The 14,935-nt window shown below is 55.7% G+C and overlaps 1 protein-coding gene across 1 annotated transcript in view; it reads right to left on the minus strand.

The window, feature by feature from the left end:
• Positions 1 to 10,682: 10,682 nt before the first annotated feature.
• Positions 10,683 to 14,935, minus strand: part of TPO (thyroid peroxidase) — a 38,288-nt gene continuing 34,035 nt past the window's right edge. Inside the window, exons 14-15 of the mRNA XM_060027645.1 lie at positions 11,610 to 11,741; positions 10,683 to 10,884 (exon numbers count right to left, since the gene is read on the minus strand). Coding sequence (XP_059883628.1) covers positions 10,781 to 10,884; positions 11,610 to 11,741 — 236 coding nt within the window. The 3' untranslated portion in view covers positions 10,683 to 10,780. The remainder of the gene's footprint in view (positions 10,885 to 11,609; positions 11,742 to 14,935) is intronic.

Genomic DNA, 14,935 nt, shown 5'->3' on the forward strand with positions numbered 1-14,935 from the left:
TTTATTTCGATCCCACGTCTTAAAACGATAAACATATATTCGTACAAGTACAAATGCCATCACCTCGAATACAAGTATTTTGAATGAGTGACTTGAGCAGAGTTTTGGAGAGTCTAACACTTTTTTTGAAACTATGGAGACCTTTTGGCAAAGTTCTGAAGAAACGTCATCATGGTTTGCATGATGACATCATCCCTTAAAGTTCATTGCAGTTAAAATTGTGCCAAAAATATGTTTGTGTTTCAGGTTACATTAAGACCATCAGAACACCAGAAACGGGTGTGAAGTGCTTTTCCTGTATCAGGGTCCGGTGGGACGGCCAGAAGCCCTGTGGGAGCTGGGCCAGTTCTTCCACGGCTGGGGCTGCCGGAGCAGCCAGGACGTCGGACCCCCGGGCTCTGTCCCTCAAAGCCACCAGCATCCCCCCCGATCACCGTGGCCCTCCAGGCCCTGCAGACTCTCCAGACACCCCGAGGTGGTGGTGGCCTTGGTAAAAGCAGCTGCTCTAAGCTTCCTTCTTTGTGGAGCCCGGGTCTGGTCTCGTACAGAAGCCCCGGGATCCGGGGACCCAGGCGGGTGGGCACAGGCCGGCAGGAGGTCTGCTCAGAGCCCGCGGCTCATGGACGTGTGTCGTCACATGCAGATTATGGGGTGACTGGGTGCATTTCCATTTAAAAGTCAGCATGTTAAAACTTCCCCAAGCTGTAGAGTAGTTTGTATTTCCTCCTGCCTCCTGATAGGCTAAGAGGAGGAGACTGTGATATTTCGCAGTAATTTGAGGAAAGTGCATCATTCCCCATCTTCTAATTGCATAGGAATCACCCAGGCAGACAAGACTCATTCAAGGGTAAATTATTTTTCCTGGCTTTTTGCATTAATCTAAGTAAATTAATGGAAATAGGTAAAAAAGTAGTTTGTGGAAGTATAGAAGGTACAAAGTAATTTTCATTCCTTTGAAATGAAAGACTGCTTGACATAGTGTACTTTTCCTTCCCCGAAAGTCGTGACAATTCAACAGAGATGAAAACTGTCAGATGTACTTTGTTGTGAAAGAATTATACAATTTTGGGGATAGAGCTTTATTTTTAGTTTGGACTATTTTTGTCACCGCACTGACAGAGAATGTTCTTTTTACAGATTAAAAACAAATTAAAAACTATTTTAAAGAATAATCTGTTCAAACAACATTTAGCAGTTAGGCCCTAAGAGGAGTCAGAAAAAAAAAAGATCTAAAAATCTATCAACAATTTTGCTAAAGCTAAGTCACACCGAAGACCTTTCTGTTTGCCTGATAGTTTAAATGTTTTATTAATTGGTTACTGTTTTGCTCTAGATTTAACATTTTAGCTCTGCTTATGTAATAACGATGTCCACTGGGGAGGCCTGGGGGTCAAACCTGGGCAGGACCCGACCTGGGAATTAACCTTCCCTGATCTTACACGTGATGGAGCCGGCGCATTCTCTTCCTTGCACGTGCAGGAGAGGGGCTGGTGGTGCAGGTCACGCTGGGCTCTTTGCTCCGGGATGCGCCTCTGCATCCTGTCTGAGTGCTCAGGGCCCCAGGCCCCTCTTCCCCTTCCCGGCGCGGGTGCTGGCTGTGGCCCTGGGGGTTTAGCCTTCCGGATGGGGACCTGAGCTCTTCACCCCAGCTGGCTGGTCCTCTCCTGCCAGGTGAGCCCTGCCCCTGCCTGACCCACCCAGGGCACCTGCGCCCCTGTGGCTTCCGCCCCAAGTCAACGCCCGGATTCTGCCAGGGATAGAAGGAACGTGCAGGGAAACCAAGGATCTGCTCTAAGGACGTGATGCCCGGGGCCATCCCCCGCGACCACCCCGGGCAGGGGCTCTGTGAGTTCGGGTTACTGAGTGCTGAGGGAGGGTCTGCTGAGCGCGTTTGGGGTCTTGGGCCCCTGGGAGGTGCGGAGCGGCTGCTACTAGGAGGACGCTTCCGCCTCTGCGAGCTGGTCCCAGAGCCCCGTGAGCCGCAGAGGACCGGGCCCCTCAGGGTCACGGCCGAGTGATGCATACGGTGGTGATACTCAGCTCTCAGGAGAGGAAGCAGGTGAAGCAGAGGCTGCCCGTGTATGAGGCACAGGTCGGTGCCCTGGAACCAGAGACAGAGTCCTCTCAGCAGAAGAGAAGGTGCCCGGCGGAAAGAGCAGCCGCAAATCGGCGACGCCCCCGATTCCCAGAAGGCGGTGCTGTGCGCCTGCGGAACCGGCCCCTCCACCTCCGTAAAGGAGAGGCCTCGGCGTCAGTCCTGGGTTGTTGTCCGCTCGGGGCTGCCTCGAGGCGAGACTGATGCTCTGAGGCCCGGGCGAGGCTCAGTTCTCGTCAGCCTGACCAGATGAGTCGTGAATAGCAGACGGTTTAACGAGGAGGAAGAAGATGCCATGAACACAACGCACAGCCTCTGGGTTTGGGGCAGAGACGACGGGCCCTGCATCCCGTGGCAGCCGCCAGCGGCTCCATCGCCAAGGGCAGCTGTGAGCCGTGTTCCGTCTCTCCTTGACTGTGATTTGCTGTGTGATGCCGAGCGATTCACCTCTATCGCCTGGGACTCAGCTACTTCCATTTACCGATGGCCGTCTGCCGTCTTCTGCTTACAAGAAACAGAGGGAGCCCCAAGCCATGTGACCTCAGAGGGTCACCAGCTCGCTCCCCGCAAAGACAAAGAAATGCTGCACCAAGTGATCTTTGGGGTGACGTCCAGGTAAGCATCGCGCGATGCTGGGGTGACGTCCAGGGTAAGCATCACGTGATGCTGGGGTGACGTCCAGGGTAAGCATCGCGTGATGCTGGGGTGATGCCCAGGGTAGCGATGCTGGGGTGACGCCCAGGGTAAGCATCGCGCGATGCTGGGGTGACGCCCAGGTAAGCATCGCGCGATGCTGGGGTGACGCCTCGGGTAAGCATTGCACGATGCTGGGGTGACGCCCAGGGTAGCGATGCTGGGGTGACGCCCAGGGTAAGCATCGCGCGATGCTGGGGTGACGCCCAGGGTAAGCATCGCGCGATGCTGGGGTGACGTCCAGGGTAAGCATCGCGCAGTGCTGAGTGTCCCAAGGGCGAGCTACGTCCACCGCCAGTTTGCAGGTCGTCTCGTGTGAATTCCCCACAGAAATAGTAAGAACAGGAGGCACAGTAGACACAGATGGGCCTGGGCCGGGAGCCGGTCGAGTCCTAGACCCCAAGGCCAAGGGCACAGTCTCCTGGGTTAGACTTTCAGAGGGTACGAAACCTGGGCAAATTAGTGCCAATCCTGACAGCAGATGGACCGGAATTATTACAGCAGCAGAATAACTAATACCGTAACAAGCTGACCTCAGGGGGAGTGAGGATTCGGCGCAGATGGACGGTGACAGGTGCGAACACTGGGCGAGCTGGGCGCTGAGGCCCGTCCGGACCCGGAGCCGGTGAGACAACTGACCCAGGACTCGTAGGAGACGGGACTGTTCCTTCCAGCCAGCTGGTCGTTAACGCAGCTCAGGGGCCGTCTGCAGCACACGGGACCCAACAGACACATAGGAACTAAACAGGGTCCCAGAGGCCAGAGGCTGAGAGCTACACGGAGCCGAGCCGACCGGTGGTTCCTGGTGGTGATGTCAGCTCGAGGCTCCAGGGGAGAACACAGCCGTCTGCCAACCAGCTAGTGCCGTCCCTGTGTCTCCTCAGCAGAAATCATTCAGCGACTCAGAGCTGCTACGCTTCCTTTCCCGTAGCGGCGCAGTGACCTACAATGCGTGTTATTTCGCTACGGCCCCTCTGATGGAAAAATCTCCGGCGCAGAAACCGGCTTCATCTCCCAGGGACGCGATGGGAGGGTGGTTAGAGCGTCTCCCATACTGGTCCAATCAAGTCTTTAACGGGTTTTATATTAGCAATGATAAGAACTTGGGAACACAGAACAAGATGGCCCAGGACCTACGAGAAGCAGTATTTTTAGGTGACGAACGGTAAAACCTCTCTCTCCACGTAACACCTGTGTAAGCGTGCAGAGCAGACCTTCAGTTCCCCTGGCGGTTTCCCTCCCTGCTGGCGCAGAGCCGGGCGGTAGGCTCTCATCTGTCAATCCCTACCTACCACGTGGTCTTGGAACACAGCAGGTGCAGGGCACGGACGCCCCAGGAGGAAGGAGGAGGGTTCCCTGCGTCCTGGGTGAGGGAAGGGCCAGCACAGGCGGGGGCCACTGCGGTCAAGCCCCGCCCCACCTCAGAGCTGTCGCTATGGCTGCATGGCCTCCCCGGGCTCGCGACTTCACGTGTGAAACAGGGGCCCAGTGACGACTGCTTTATGGGTTGATGTGACTAATAGCTCCCCCAGGACTGCCCGCGAGCCCGGAGGGGGCCCCTCAGAGGATAATCAGGCTAAGGTACCCAAGCGAGGGAGAGGGATGGAGGGGCAGAAACGGGGCCTGCAAATGGGAGGGGGCAGCGGCTGGGAATGGAGGCCTCGGTTCTAAATCTGGCGGCAGATTCCCAGATGAGGAGACGAGCCACTTAGACCCTGTTCCGTCCTCAGAAGCACAGTCCTTCCAGGAAATCTCGAGTTCTGCTCCCAGGAGGAGGGGCGGGACGCAGGCTCAGGCATCCGCAGAGACAGATGAGCTGGGCTCGCACTGTCCATCCTGAGTCAGCTGAGAAGCTGGCTGAGTGGGTAGGAAACTCGGGGGAAAAGGAATCACAGGATAAGAGGCAACATTAAAGCTGGAGAAAAAGTGAGCCTGGGATGTGAGGGTGGTGAAAATAATCTTCCATTCCTTTCGTTGGAGGGACAGGTTTATAAGCATGTGTAACATGTAAATACGTCCTCATGGCAAGCCCCCCAGGAGGAAACAGTCAGGCAGCTTTTGCAAACAGAGCCAGACGACCGCAAGGTGGTGGGGTTTATTCGTCCACGCTGGGTCAGCGTGTCCTGATGAGGCGCCGGGCAGCGCGCGGGCGTCCTGCCGCTTCCGCCGGTCCCCGTCCTTGGAAATCGAGACAGACGAGAGCGGTGTCTGGCTCGGGCTCCAAGAGCTGTGCGCGCATCACACGTGCAGCTCCTGCTTGCGGAGAAGGACTCGGGCTCCACAGGCCGGGTCCTGCAGGAGAGCAGCCGCCACGAGCTTCAGACCGACAGGAGGCCTCGCCCCGGCCCCGGCCGCGGCGGCTGCTGAGGTGTCCGGCGGGTACGCGGTCCCCGGCGTGGCCGCAGAGGCCTGGTCTGGGCATGTCGGTGGCGCCGCCTCACTCCGGGTGCCGTAGTTTTGGTTCCATGCTTGGGAGGCAGGTGCCAAGGCTGATTCCACTCTGCCTCCAAGGAGGGGATCATTTTAGCTCTAAATCCCACCCAGCCCTGAATCTCAGGCAGGCCCCAGGGAGCAGCAGTAACTTCTTAATATAACGCCGCTTGGGGTCACGTGCATAAAGATAGTGAAAAGCGAGTTTAGCCTGAGTCTTTCACGCGGATTATAATTACTCCATTTTCTAAAAAAAGCACATTTCAAAAGTCAGTATTTTCTTTCAGCCCTGGCTCCTCTCCCATCACCCCAGCCCGTACTTCAGACGTGCTGCACGGATGCCCCACAGTTAGTCTTGGGGTTGAAGCCCTTCGTACAAAGGAAAGGCATTTTCGTTCCTTTCACCCTGGCTCACTGATTCCAATTTGTCTTTACTTTTTAAAAAGTAGGTTAACATTTTGACAAATTAGCATCTCCTGTAAATACAGTTTGCAGGAGAGGGAAACACGCAGCGGGAAGGTGCAAAAGGGATGGGGACACAGCGCCAAATAGAAACGCAGGAGGCACCCCGCTGAGCGCCAGCAGCCCGGCATTCCCAGGGACTTCCGGGGTCTTAAGGGGAACGTCTGACACTGCAAACCTCAGGAAGGCCAGGTGTGGACCCACCTGCTCTGAGTCCCCAGCAGGAGGGTGGTGCTGTGGAGAGCTCACGTCCTGGGGTTTCCCGTGTCCCAGCTGGGACGTCCCTTCTCCCTCTCCCTCCAGGATCGGCAGCGAGGATTCAGGGTCGGCATGTGTCCTGTGGACACACACTGCTGTCATCGCTTACAAGAAACAGAGGGAGCCCCAAGCCATGTGACCTCAGAGGGTCACCAGCTCGCTCCCGCAAAGACAAAGAAATGCTGCAGATTCAAGAAAACACCTCGGTTTAGAAACAAAACTGAAAATCCCATGGAGCACAGCTGGAGGGAGATGCTTACCCCCTGCTGGGGTATTTGCTGAGACTCTGCCTCATAGAACTCGTCACCTCCCCAGGAGTAAACGACGGAGATGACAGCGAAGGTCATAGCGTGAAAGTGGCTTCGATCTGACTGTTTCTAAGACACAATCTAATACTGAGATATGGGGGACTTTTAAAAACATGTCCCAGGATATAAGGACAACTAACGTGGTGCAGGCCATCGACCTTCACCTCTGCAGGGGCTCTGAGGGAGGGGACGGTAGGGGTAAAGAGACTGAGAGTTGAAGAAACCAGGTCTCATGTCGGGAGCCCGGCCTCGGGAACCGGAGTCCTGTGAGGGTACAGCAGGGAAGGAGCACAGGGGACTGAGACGGCACCCCACAGGGCACGGGACCCTGAGTCACGCGCCTGGACCCGCTCTGGACGGCGGGACGGGATAGTTGCTGAAACTGCCTCCCTCAGCCCCTCAATGCAAGAGGCGCAACTCTATGTTTTCCTTAAAGAGAAACTGAAAGAGAGCAAAAAAAATCAACGGCAACAAAAGCAACAGGACTCTGCGTTCCAGGTTCAGCCGTCTGACCTGCAGCCACTCTTATGGCAGTGAAAAATATATGTATTGTTTCGCCAGCTCTGGGCTCCGGGTGGTAGAGCAGGTAAGGCCGACCTCCCCGTGGGTCTGTCCCAAGCAGGTCATCCCGTCATCAAGAGAAGGGGAGGTGCGGGAGGACACGCACAGACCCGCGGTGCGGACGGAAGGTTGGCCTCGGGCAGAGGAGAGGCCACACCGCCTGGGGGACCATCACCTCTCAGGGATAAGTGGGAAATAATGCCAACTCACCCTCTTTCCCCAAGTTGCAATCATACTTCCGGTAGAAATAAACAGTGCAGAATGCAGCTGCAATCTACCAAAGGCACAGGATAATGGAACGTAAACAAAGGGAAACTGAAGACTCTCACCTCAGATGCTGAAATTGACGGCCAAAGCCTACGCTTGGGACAAACGATAAAACAAGAGCCCATCGCAGGAACTGACATGTACACCTCACAGTCTCCACTGACTAATGACCGACAGGTGAACACAGTGTGGATGAAATTTAGACCGAAAGGGTTGACCCGAGAAGTTCAGACCCGCAGAAGTAACTGTGCAGAGGAAGCTCTCCTGGGCTGGAGACCAACGAGCGAAATGGATGTGGGCCATGAATCAAGTTTTTAGTGTAAAAGTTGCACAGAAAAGGATTTATCTTGGTGGATATAATTTCAGTGAGACAAACAACGTCAAACTGGCGTGTATTTTAATTGCGTAAAGAAAGCTGCCTGAGGAGTTGGTTTAATGGGGCTAACTCTGGATCAGTCTTTCAGTGAAAACACGTCAATGTTGGTATATTTCTGATTGAGATACTTATGTTAATAGTTGTTGCTCCAAAATATATAGCCTTAGACCCAAAATAGTAGGGGAGGCATAAGGGGGGGGCGAGAGAATCAGCACGGAATGCAGGTCAAGGCCCACGGAGCACCTGACACGTGTCCACCATTCGGCCTCTCTCTGTCTCTGTCTCTCTGTGTATGTCTCTCTATCTCTCTGTGTCTCTCTCTGTCTCTCTGTCTCTCTCTGTGTTTCTGTCTCTCTATTTGTCTCTGTCTCTCTGTCTCTGTGTCTCTCTCTGTTTGCCTCTGTCTCTCCCGTCAGTCTCCCACTGGCATCCTCGTGGCTGGAATGATCAGGTTTGGAATCCTCGGGGCAGCAGCGTGCAGACACCCAGGGGGCCTGTAGGTTTAGGCTCCTTCCACCAGGCTCTGAGGACGCAGCGTTTGCAGGGAGCTGCAGTGACTCAGGGGCTTGTGCAGACAGGCCCCCGTGTGGCCCCATAAAGAAGGCCCACCCCTCCCCCTCCCTGCCATCGGCCTCCCCTCCCCCCGCAGGGTTCACAGGTCATTCAGGTAAGTGGTACTTTGCAACCAAAGTGGTGTCGGGGCGTATTTTTCAGCCTCCAGAGTCTACAATCAAGGGTGGTAGATGTTTCCCTCCCAAACTTCCTCAGACAGGTGTTCATTTAATCTGTGGCTGTCAATCTGAAAGAAAACAGCTATTTTTCTTGAGTGTGTGGGCTAGAGGCATAACTTTTCCATAATAATAAGGTGATTGATGTTTCATAGAGATGTCTACAAATACAAAATCGCATCTGAATACTAAGTTATGGTAATATCAGCTTTTCACCATGGGAGCGTTTGGTAGATACGATTATAGAACCCAGCTAGTTTGGGGTGTTCACCTACGGCCCATCTCATTTTTATTGCTTAATTGATTTCATGGTTACCTAAGGGGTTTTTTGTTGTTTTTTTTGCGATACGCGGGCCTCTCAGTGTCGTGGCCTCTCCGTTGCGGAGCACAGGCTCCGGACGCGCAGGCTCAGCGGCCATGGCTCATGGGCCCAGCCGCTCCGCGGCACGTGGGATCCTCCCGGACCAGGGCACGAACCCGTGTCCCCTGCATCGGCAGGCGGACTCTCAACCACTGCGCCACCAGGGAAGCCCTACCTAAGGGTTTTAATTATCGATAATGTCTAAGCTTTTAAGGCCAAGTAATTCTGAAAACATAGGGGATATTTTCTGACACCACCCTCATCTAAAACTCCAGACGCCATTTGCAGTCACTGTAAGTCATCTTCTCCCAGCGCAGGGGAGCAGCGGGGTCTTGAGGACAAGGCAGGTGTAAACAAATCAGTGATTAGTCAAAATAACAGTCCTGAGGATGAATCGCCCCAAGCCAAAGTCGACCCTGGGGACCAGAGGAGGCCCGATGGCAGGTGTCTCGGTGTCTGGGGGGTGCTGGGGCTGGAGGGTGTGAACAGTAAGCATCTGCTGTCTCACAGCTGGGGGTCTAGACGTGAGCCCCAGGTGTGGGCAGGGCTGGCTCCTCTGAGGCTGCGCGGTCCCCTGCTCCCTCCTGCTGCTCCGCTGACGGGCCTGGGTGAGCCTTGGCTCTAGGTGCATCACGCAGGAGTCTGTCTCCATGCTCGCTGGCCTTTCCCCGTGCACCTGTGTCCCAACTCCCCTTCTATAAGGACACCAGGCCTGTAGGGTTCGGACCCACCTGCTCCAGCACGATCTCATCTTAACCAATTTCATCTGCAATGACCCTGTTTCCAGATAAGGTCACATTCCAAGATAGTAGAGGTTAGGACTTGAACACATGAGTTTTGGGGACACCGTCAGCCCATAATGAGTACTCGCCATGGAGAGGAAGACTAAGACAGCGACTAAAATTCCTCAGTGTATCTGACACGTGACTTGTGGCTGTTCTACAAGCTTGTGATTTGGAGAAATGATTTCTCCGCGGCATCTGAACTATGAAAGATATTAGCGCAGTTAGAAGCTGTGAGTCCATTAGCAAGTGTGTCACCTAACTGTCATTCACCTGGAGGCCACAGCCCTGTGTCATCTGAAGTCTGGGCGGCAGAGAGCATCCTGGGGGAGAGACGGACCTGGTTTTACTACTGCATCTTGGCAGGGGGCAGGGTAGGACCGGGGGTCACAGACACAGGGGTCCCCCTTCCAGGTCCTCGGAATAAACGGAAAGGCCGTGACCCTCAATTACTGATGAGACTCAATTATTGACCACAAGGCGTGAGGTCAGTCCTGAGACCTGATCGCTGAGGTCCAGGGTTCTATTAGAAACCCATTCCGGTAAGATGAGCAACTCCATGGGGGGAAGTTCCCTTTGGGGTCCAGCAGCTGGGGGTTCTGAACGTGCCAAGGAGTCTCTAGAAACTCTAGACAGGGGGTGTGAGGCGTTGAGCTCACCAGGAAGATGGGACGTGAACCAAAGGCCACCCGGGAGCAGAGGGTCAGGGTGACGCGAGGATGGGCGCGGGGCCGGCGCTGCGCCTGAGTCACAGAACCGGGGATTCTGCAGCTGAGCGGAGGGGAAGCGGCCCGAGGGTGTCCGGAAGGTCACCCAGCTCAGAGGCCAGAGAGGACGGGGCCTGGGTCTGCTGCTGGCCCACAGTGGCTTCCACGTGGTCTCTACTAACTGCACACATTTGAACACCGAGCGGTGCCGGGTCTGATTCCTAAGACCTGGCAGATGAGAAGCAGCAGCGAAGGGTGGGGACGGAGCCCTGGCTCGGCTCTCACCCCCAGAAACATGCAGATCCGGCCGCCAGAGTCAACAGCTGTGCCGTTTTTAACATAAAAGTTCACCTTTCACTTTCCCAGTTTCCCCAGAGTTTGCTCTTGAGGGAGGGGAGAGAAATGAAGAGTAAGGTTTTTATCCAGGGATGACCTTTTTTCTCTGAGAAACCTTTGTAAGAACCTTTATTCCTAGCGAAAGAGACTTTCAATACAATCATTTAATGTGACCAAGAATCCAATATCCCCGAATCTCTACCCACAGATGTTCAATACCCTCTAATGTGTACGAACGGTCACCCCACTTTCATTATCTGGAGCAGAATGAAAGGGCCAGAAAGGCTAACACTGAACAAAGTAGCTCTGGAGACAGGTGGGTTTGGACGCCGGTGCTCTCTACTGGTTCCAGAAAAATAAAGAAGCAGCATCTCCAGCCGGGCCCATAGGAGTGGAAGCTGCTGAAAAGCGGGGACTTACCACCTGCAAACCACCATCCAGGTGAGGCCTGCCAGGCCACAGATGAGCACGGCACCCAGCACGATGGAGACCATGGACGCCCGCGGGAGCCTCCCGGAGTCTGGAGCAAGGACAGAGCCAGCCGGTGAGCCTGCCCGGCTGAGGGCAGCGGCCAGTGCACCCTCCCAAACCCCAGCCCCACCCCCAGCCGCAGCCCGAGCATCCCTGACCCTGGAAACCAAGTTCCTCTGGGTAATTTTCCTTCCACGGACCTCCTCGCTCTGCCCCGTGGGCGTCCCTCCCCTGCTGTCTTTGCTGTACTTGGAGTTGAGCTCTGCTCTTACTGAGCTCTCCTTTTCCTACTGCAGGAGCTTTAATAAAATGTCTTGCCATTGTAACAGGTCCCAGTGCATAATTTTTCTTATGACCGCTTATGAAATAGATTTCTTGGTATTCTTTTCTTATAATTTTTCTTACAGGAGCTGGAAGCCAAGTTATGATTCCTAGATTTGCAGCTGAGTGGCTGTGTGACCCTGAGCAAGCCACTTACCCTCTCTGTTCTGCACATGGGGATCAAACTTCGTGCTTCCCTCCCGGAGATAATTCACGGGGGGGTGAAACTAGCTGAGGGTCTGGAGCTAGCCCGCCCCACCCAGGGTTTCACAGTGGTCCTGTGTCTCAGACACGATCTAGCCTCAAGTACGAACCGGCTGGCTCCCTGCTCTCACCCAGCATCAGAGGCCGCGGCAGCGCGGACACACATGGCCGGAGGGTGACCCTTCGGTCATCCCTGCCTGTATGTCGACACCCCCTCCCAGCCTGGATGCCCGAGGGCCGTGGTCTCACCCACGCAGGTCCTGCCGTCCTCGCCAAGCACGTAGGGGTCGGTGCACTCGCACTGGAAGCCGCCCTTGGTGTTCTTGCACCGGGCGGACGCGTGGCACGGGGGTTCCATCACGTCTTCACACTCGTTGATGTCTGCACACACGATGAGAGGTCAGGGACAGCCTCCTGCTTCCCTTCCCCACGAGGCCGGTCCCTCCCCAGCTCTGTCCCGTGTCCAGGAGGCAGAGGGACATCACCCCATGTCGGGGCCGCGTCTCCCCTGGATCCCTGCACCTTTGAAAAGAGAACGTCCCCTGATGTCCCACGGGCATTTCCCTCCCGCCCCACTTCTGCTCACAGCGGCCCTTCGGCCGCTCAGGAGACAGCCCGGCCCGTGGCCACCCTCTGCCCCGCTGGCCTGACTGCTTCTCCTGGCCCGTCCCCAGTGGCCGCCTTGAGCCCGCAATCCCTCTGGTGCCGGTGCCGATCCAGACTCAGTTCTGTTCGTTCAAATTCTGCCAGGTGCTGCGAGGGCCCGAGGGTGAGGCAGGTCCCCGGAGGTTCAGGCCACACAGGCTGGCAGCCTCGCTCAGACGCGGGCACGTGGCTCCCCTGGAGGCCGCTGGTGCTTTCCACACTGAGGAGGACTCCACCCCGGGCGGGACTCGAGAGTGGGTGGGAAGGAGGCGGGTGAGGGCCGGTGGGAGCGAGTCCGCCCACCCCGAGCGGACAGCTTCCAGCCACACAGCCGGCTCTGGGCCTGGGCCTCCACCCACCGTTGGAAGAACACCGGCCGTGCCGCCGGGAGCCGGGACCTGACACCCAGGCCCACAGAGCAGGTGGGTGTGGTGAGTCCCCCCAGACAAGGAGCATGTGCGGCCCCCGCGGTCTCCTTCTGTCGGAACCCATAACCACGACCGGACCCCAGGTTCCTGTTTCCAAATAACACGCTATCTTTTCTGGCCAATTTCAGGAAGGAAGCAGCAGAATGTCAAAAGAAGAAATATGTCCTGAATACATGCTGTCCAACCACATCACGTTAGCAAACGTCACGCGCGTGTGTCCTCGCAGGTGGCCCTTGTTCTGAGGGAATGAAGTGAACGTGGGCTCAGCCTCTGCCGCCGGCCGAGCCCCTCACTCCATCCTGGACACTGGACTGCAGGTAGGTGCGTAAAACAAGGCAGGCTCCTCCTCTCCTGGCTCTGGAGGCCTGAAGTGCAGACGCGGCCCCGAGCACACTCGGAGGGAAGCATCGCTCCCGGCCTCTCCTGGCTCCCGGGGCTGCTGGCCGTCTCGGCTTCCTCAGCCTGGCTGCCTCTCTCCCATCCTCCGTCCTCACGGGGCCGTCTTCCCTCTGTGCCTGTCCTCCTCCTAGAGGGACACCAGTCCTCCTGGACCAGGGCCCACCCTGATGGCCTCATTGGAATTGGACTGCACCTGCAAAGACCCTACTCCTAATAAGGCCACATCTGAGGTCCTGAGGTCTAGGACTTCAACATACCTCTGGGGGGACAGAATTCAACCCCTTTCACTCCACGGTCAGGTTCTTCCCATCAGAAGCCAGAGCGGGGACTGTAGGGTCTGTCTCCTGGTCCGGGGAGTCCACCCAGAACGTGTGGCAGCCCCACACGGGTGGTGAGGGCCGTCTCAAGCCTGTGTGCCCCCAGATCCCCACGTCAGTCTGCACCGTGGCCATGGCTGCTCCTACCGGGACGGGTTACCTCCCAAGGAGAGCTGAAGACCACACCCCCGGGCCCAGCTACAAACATCTGCACGGTGTTCCATTTCCCTAAGCACATGTGTGCCGACAGCAAGCCTCACGCTCCCTGTAGGTGCAGGAACATGTATTTGTGCTCACTTATTACAGAACCTCTCGGCGGTAACCAGAGTGAAAAGCCACGGACACATTGCTTTTTATCCTTCTGGATTCACGACTTCAAAGCCCTCGAAAGAGACTCATTACACTCATTTGCTAATTATGTTTTTTAATGTGATGATTTTGGGGGCTAAGCAGGATTTGAGCAGAGAAGAGAGAACAAGTCTCCTCAGAGTTTGTGGATTGGATGTTCAGTTAAACGCTCTTGCTGCCCTTTCTGCAGCCATGGGCGTGCAGGTAAGCGATTGCGCTGAGGACGGGCTGCAGCCCTTCCGTCTCATCAATTCACAGCGGCAGTGAAGTTCCCTCCCTGCTGCGTCCAGAGCCATTTTTTCTCGCAATTCTTGGCTTAGAAACTTCTAGTAGAGCATAGATGAGGCGAAAAATATCTGTGTAAAGGAGCGAGCCCTCGTCCTGCTTCCTGTCATACACTTACGCTAAAGATATTCTGCCCTAATTATCGATGTGTCCACACAAAAACACAGGGTTCTATAAACAGAGTCAGTACCCTCCTCCCTGGTCCTATCTCGCTGTGCCCACGTGACCGAGCTTAAGGAGCTCCTGTCTCCATGGGACGCTTATCAATGTTGAAATAAATAGGACCCACTGCTTGTTGGAAAGTGGGTTCTCGCTACCCACACAGCTCTGTAAGTCGCCGTTTTACTTAGTGATGTGCTGACACGTGCCTTGCACATGCTTTCAGGGCGCAGTTAGCTGTTAGTATGAAAAATTACGTTAGAAAAAGACAGGAGGTGGGGGAGCTGACTGGGAGGTGGGAGGACGTTGGGAGTAGAAGAGCGATGCTGGCGTCGTTCGGACCATCGCTAGGGTGCAGAAGGCCTCCCTCGGGGAGAGTCTGAGCTGGGCGTCGGAGCGTAACCAGGGGCAGCAGGTGAGCCCGTGGCACTGACCCTCCTTTACTCTCTGGTTCTAAGCTTTTCTCCTTTATTATTTGTACCTTGTAGACCCCTAGGAATAGAGCTTTGGGGTCATAAATAGCTAAAACAAGTAGCCAGCATGATGCAGCATAAAAGGTCCAGGGGTTTTTTCAGTAAAGACGGAAGGCACACATGTGACGTTTACACCTGGAGCACGCGGGGCTCTCACCCACCCCCACCGCCCGCCCCGGGCTCGTGTCCTTGCCCTGCCGACACCAGGACCACAGCCCTGGGTAACAGGGATGTTTTAATTCTGCACCAGCGCTAAGTGGAAACAGCACTAAAAGCTTCCAGATTTGTCCTACTTTTACTCCTGCGGGACCGTCTACAGAACATAAGAATAGGCAGCAATAAAAGAGGCGGTTGACGGACAGAAGAGGCGCGTCCGGACGCCACCGCGGTCCAGGACGGTCGGGCTCCTGTCACGGGAGGCTCCTGGAACGTGACTCTCTGTGCGGCCTGGCCCGGCCCCCTCTCCTTCAAGTCCACCGTCGTTCACGCCCAAACCCCAAGGAGATGTGGGAGGTGCCCGC

Source organism: Delphinus delphis, chromosome 12, assembly GCF_949987515.2.
Source record: "Delphinus delphis chromosome 12, mDelDel1.2, whole genome shotgun sequence".
In the NCBI taxonomy this organism is placed as follows: Eukaryota; Metazoa; Chordata; class Mammalia; order Artiodactyla; family Delphinidae; genus Delphinus; species Delphinus delphis.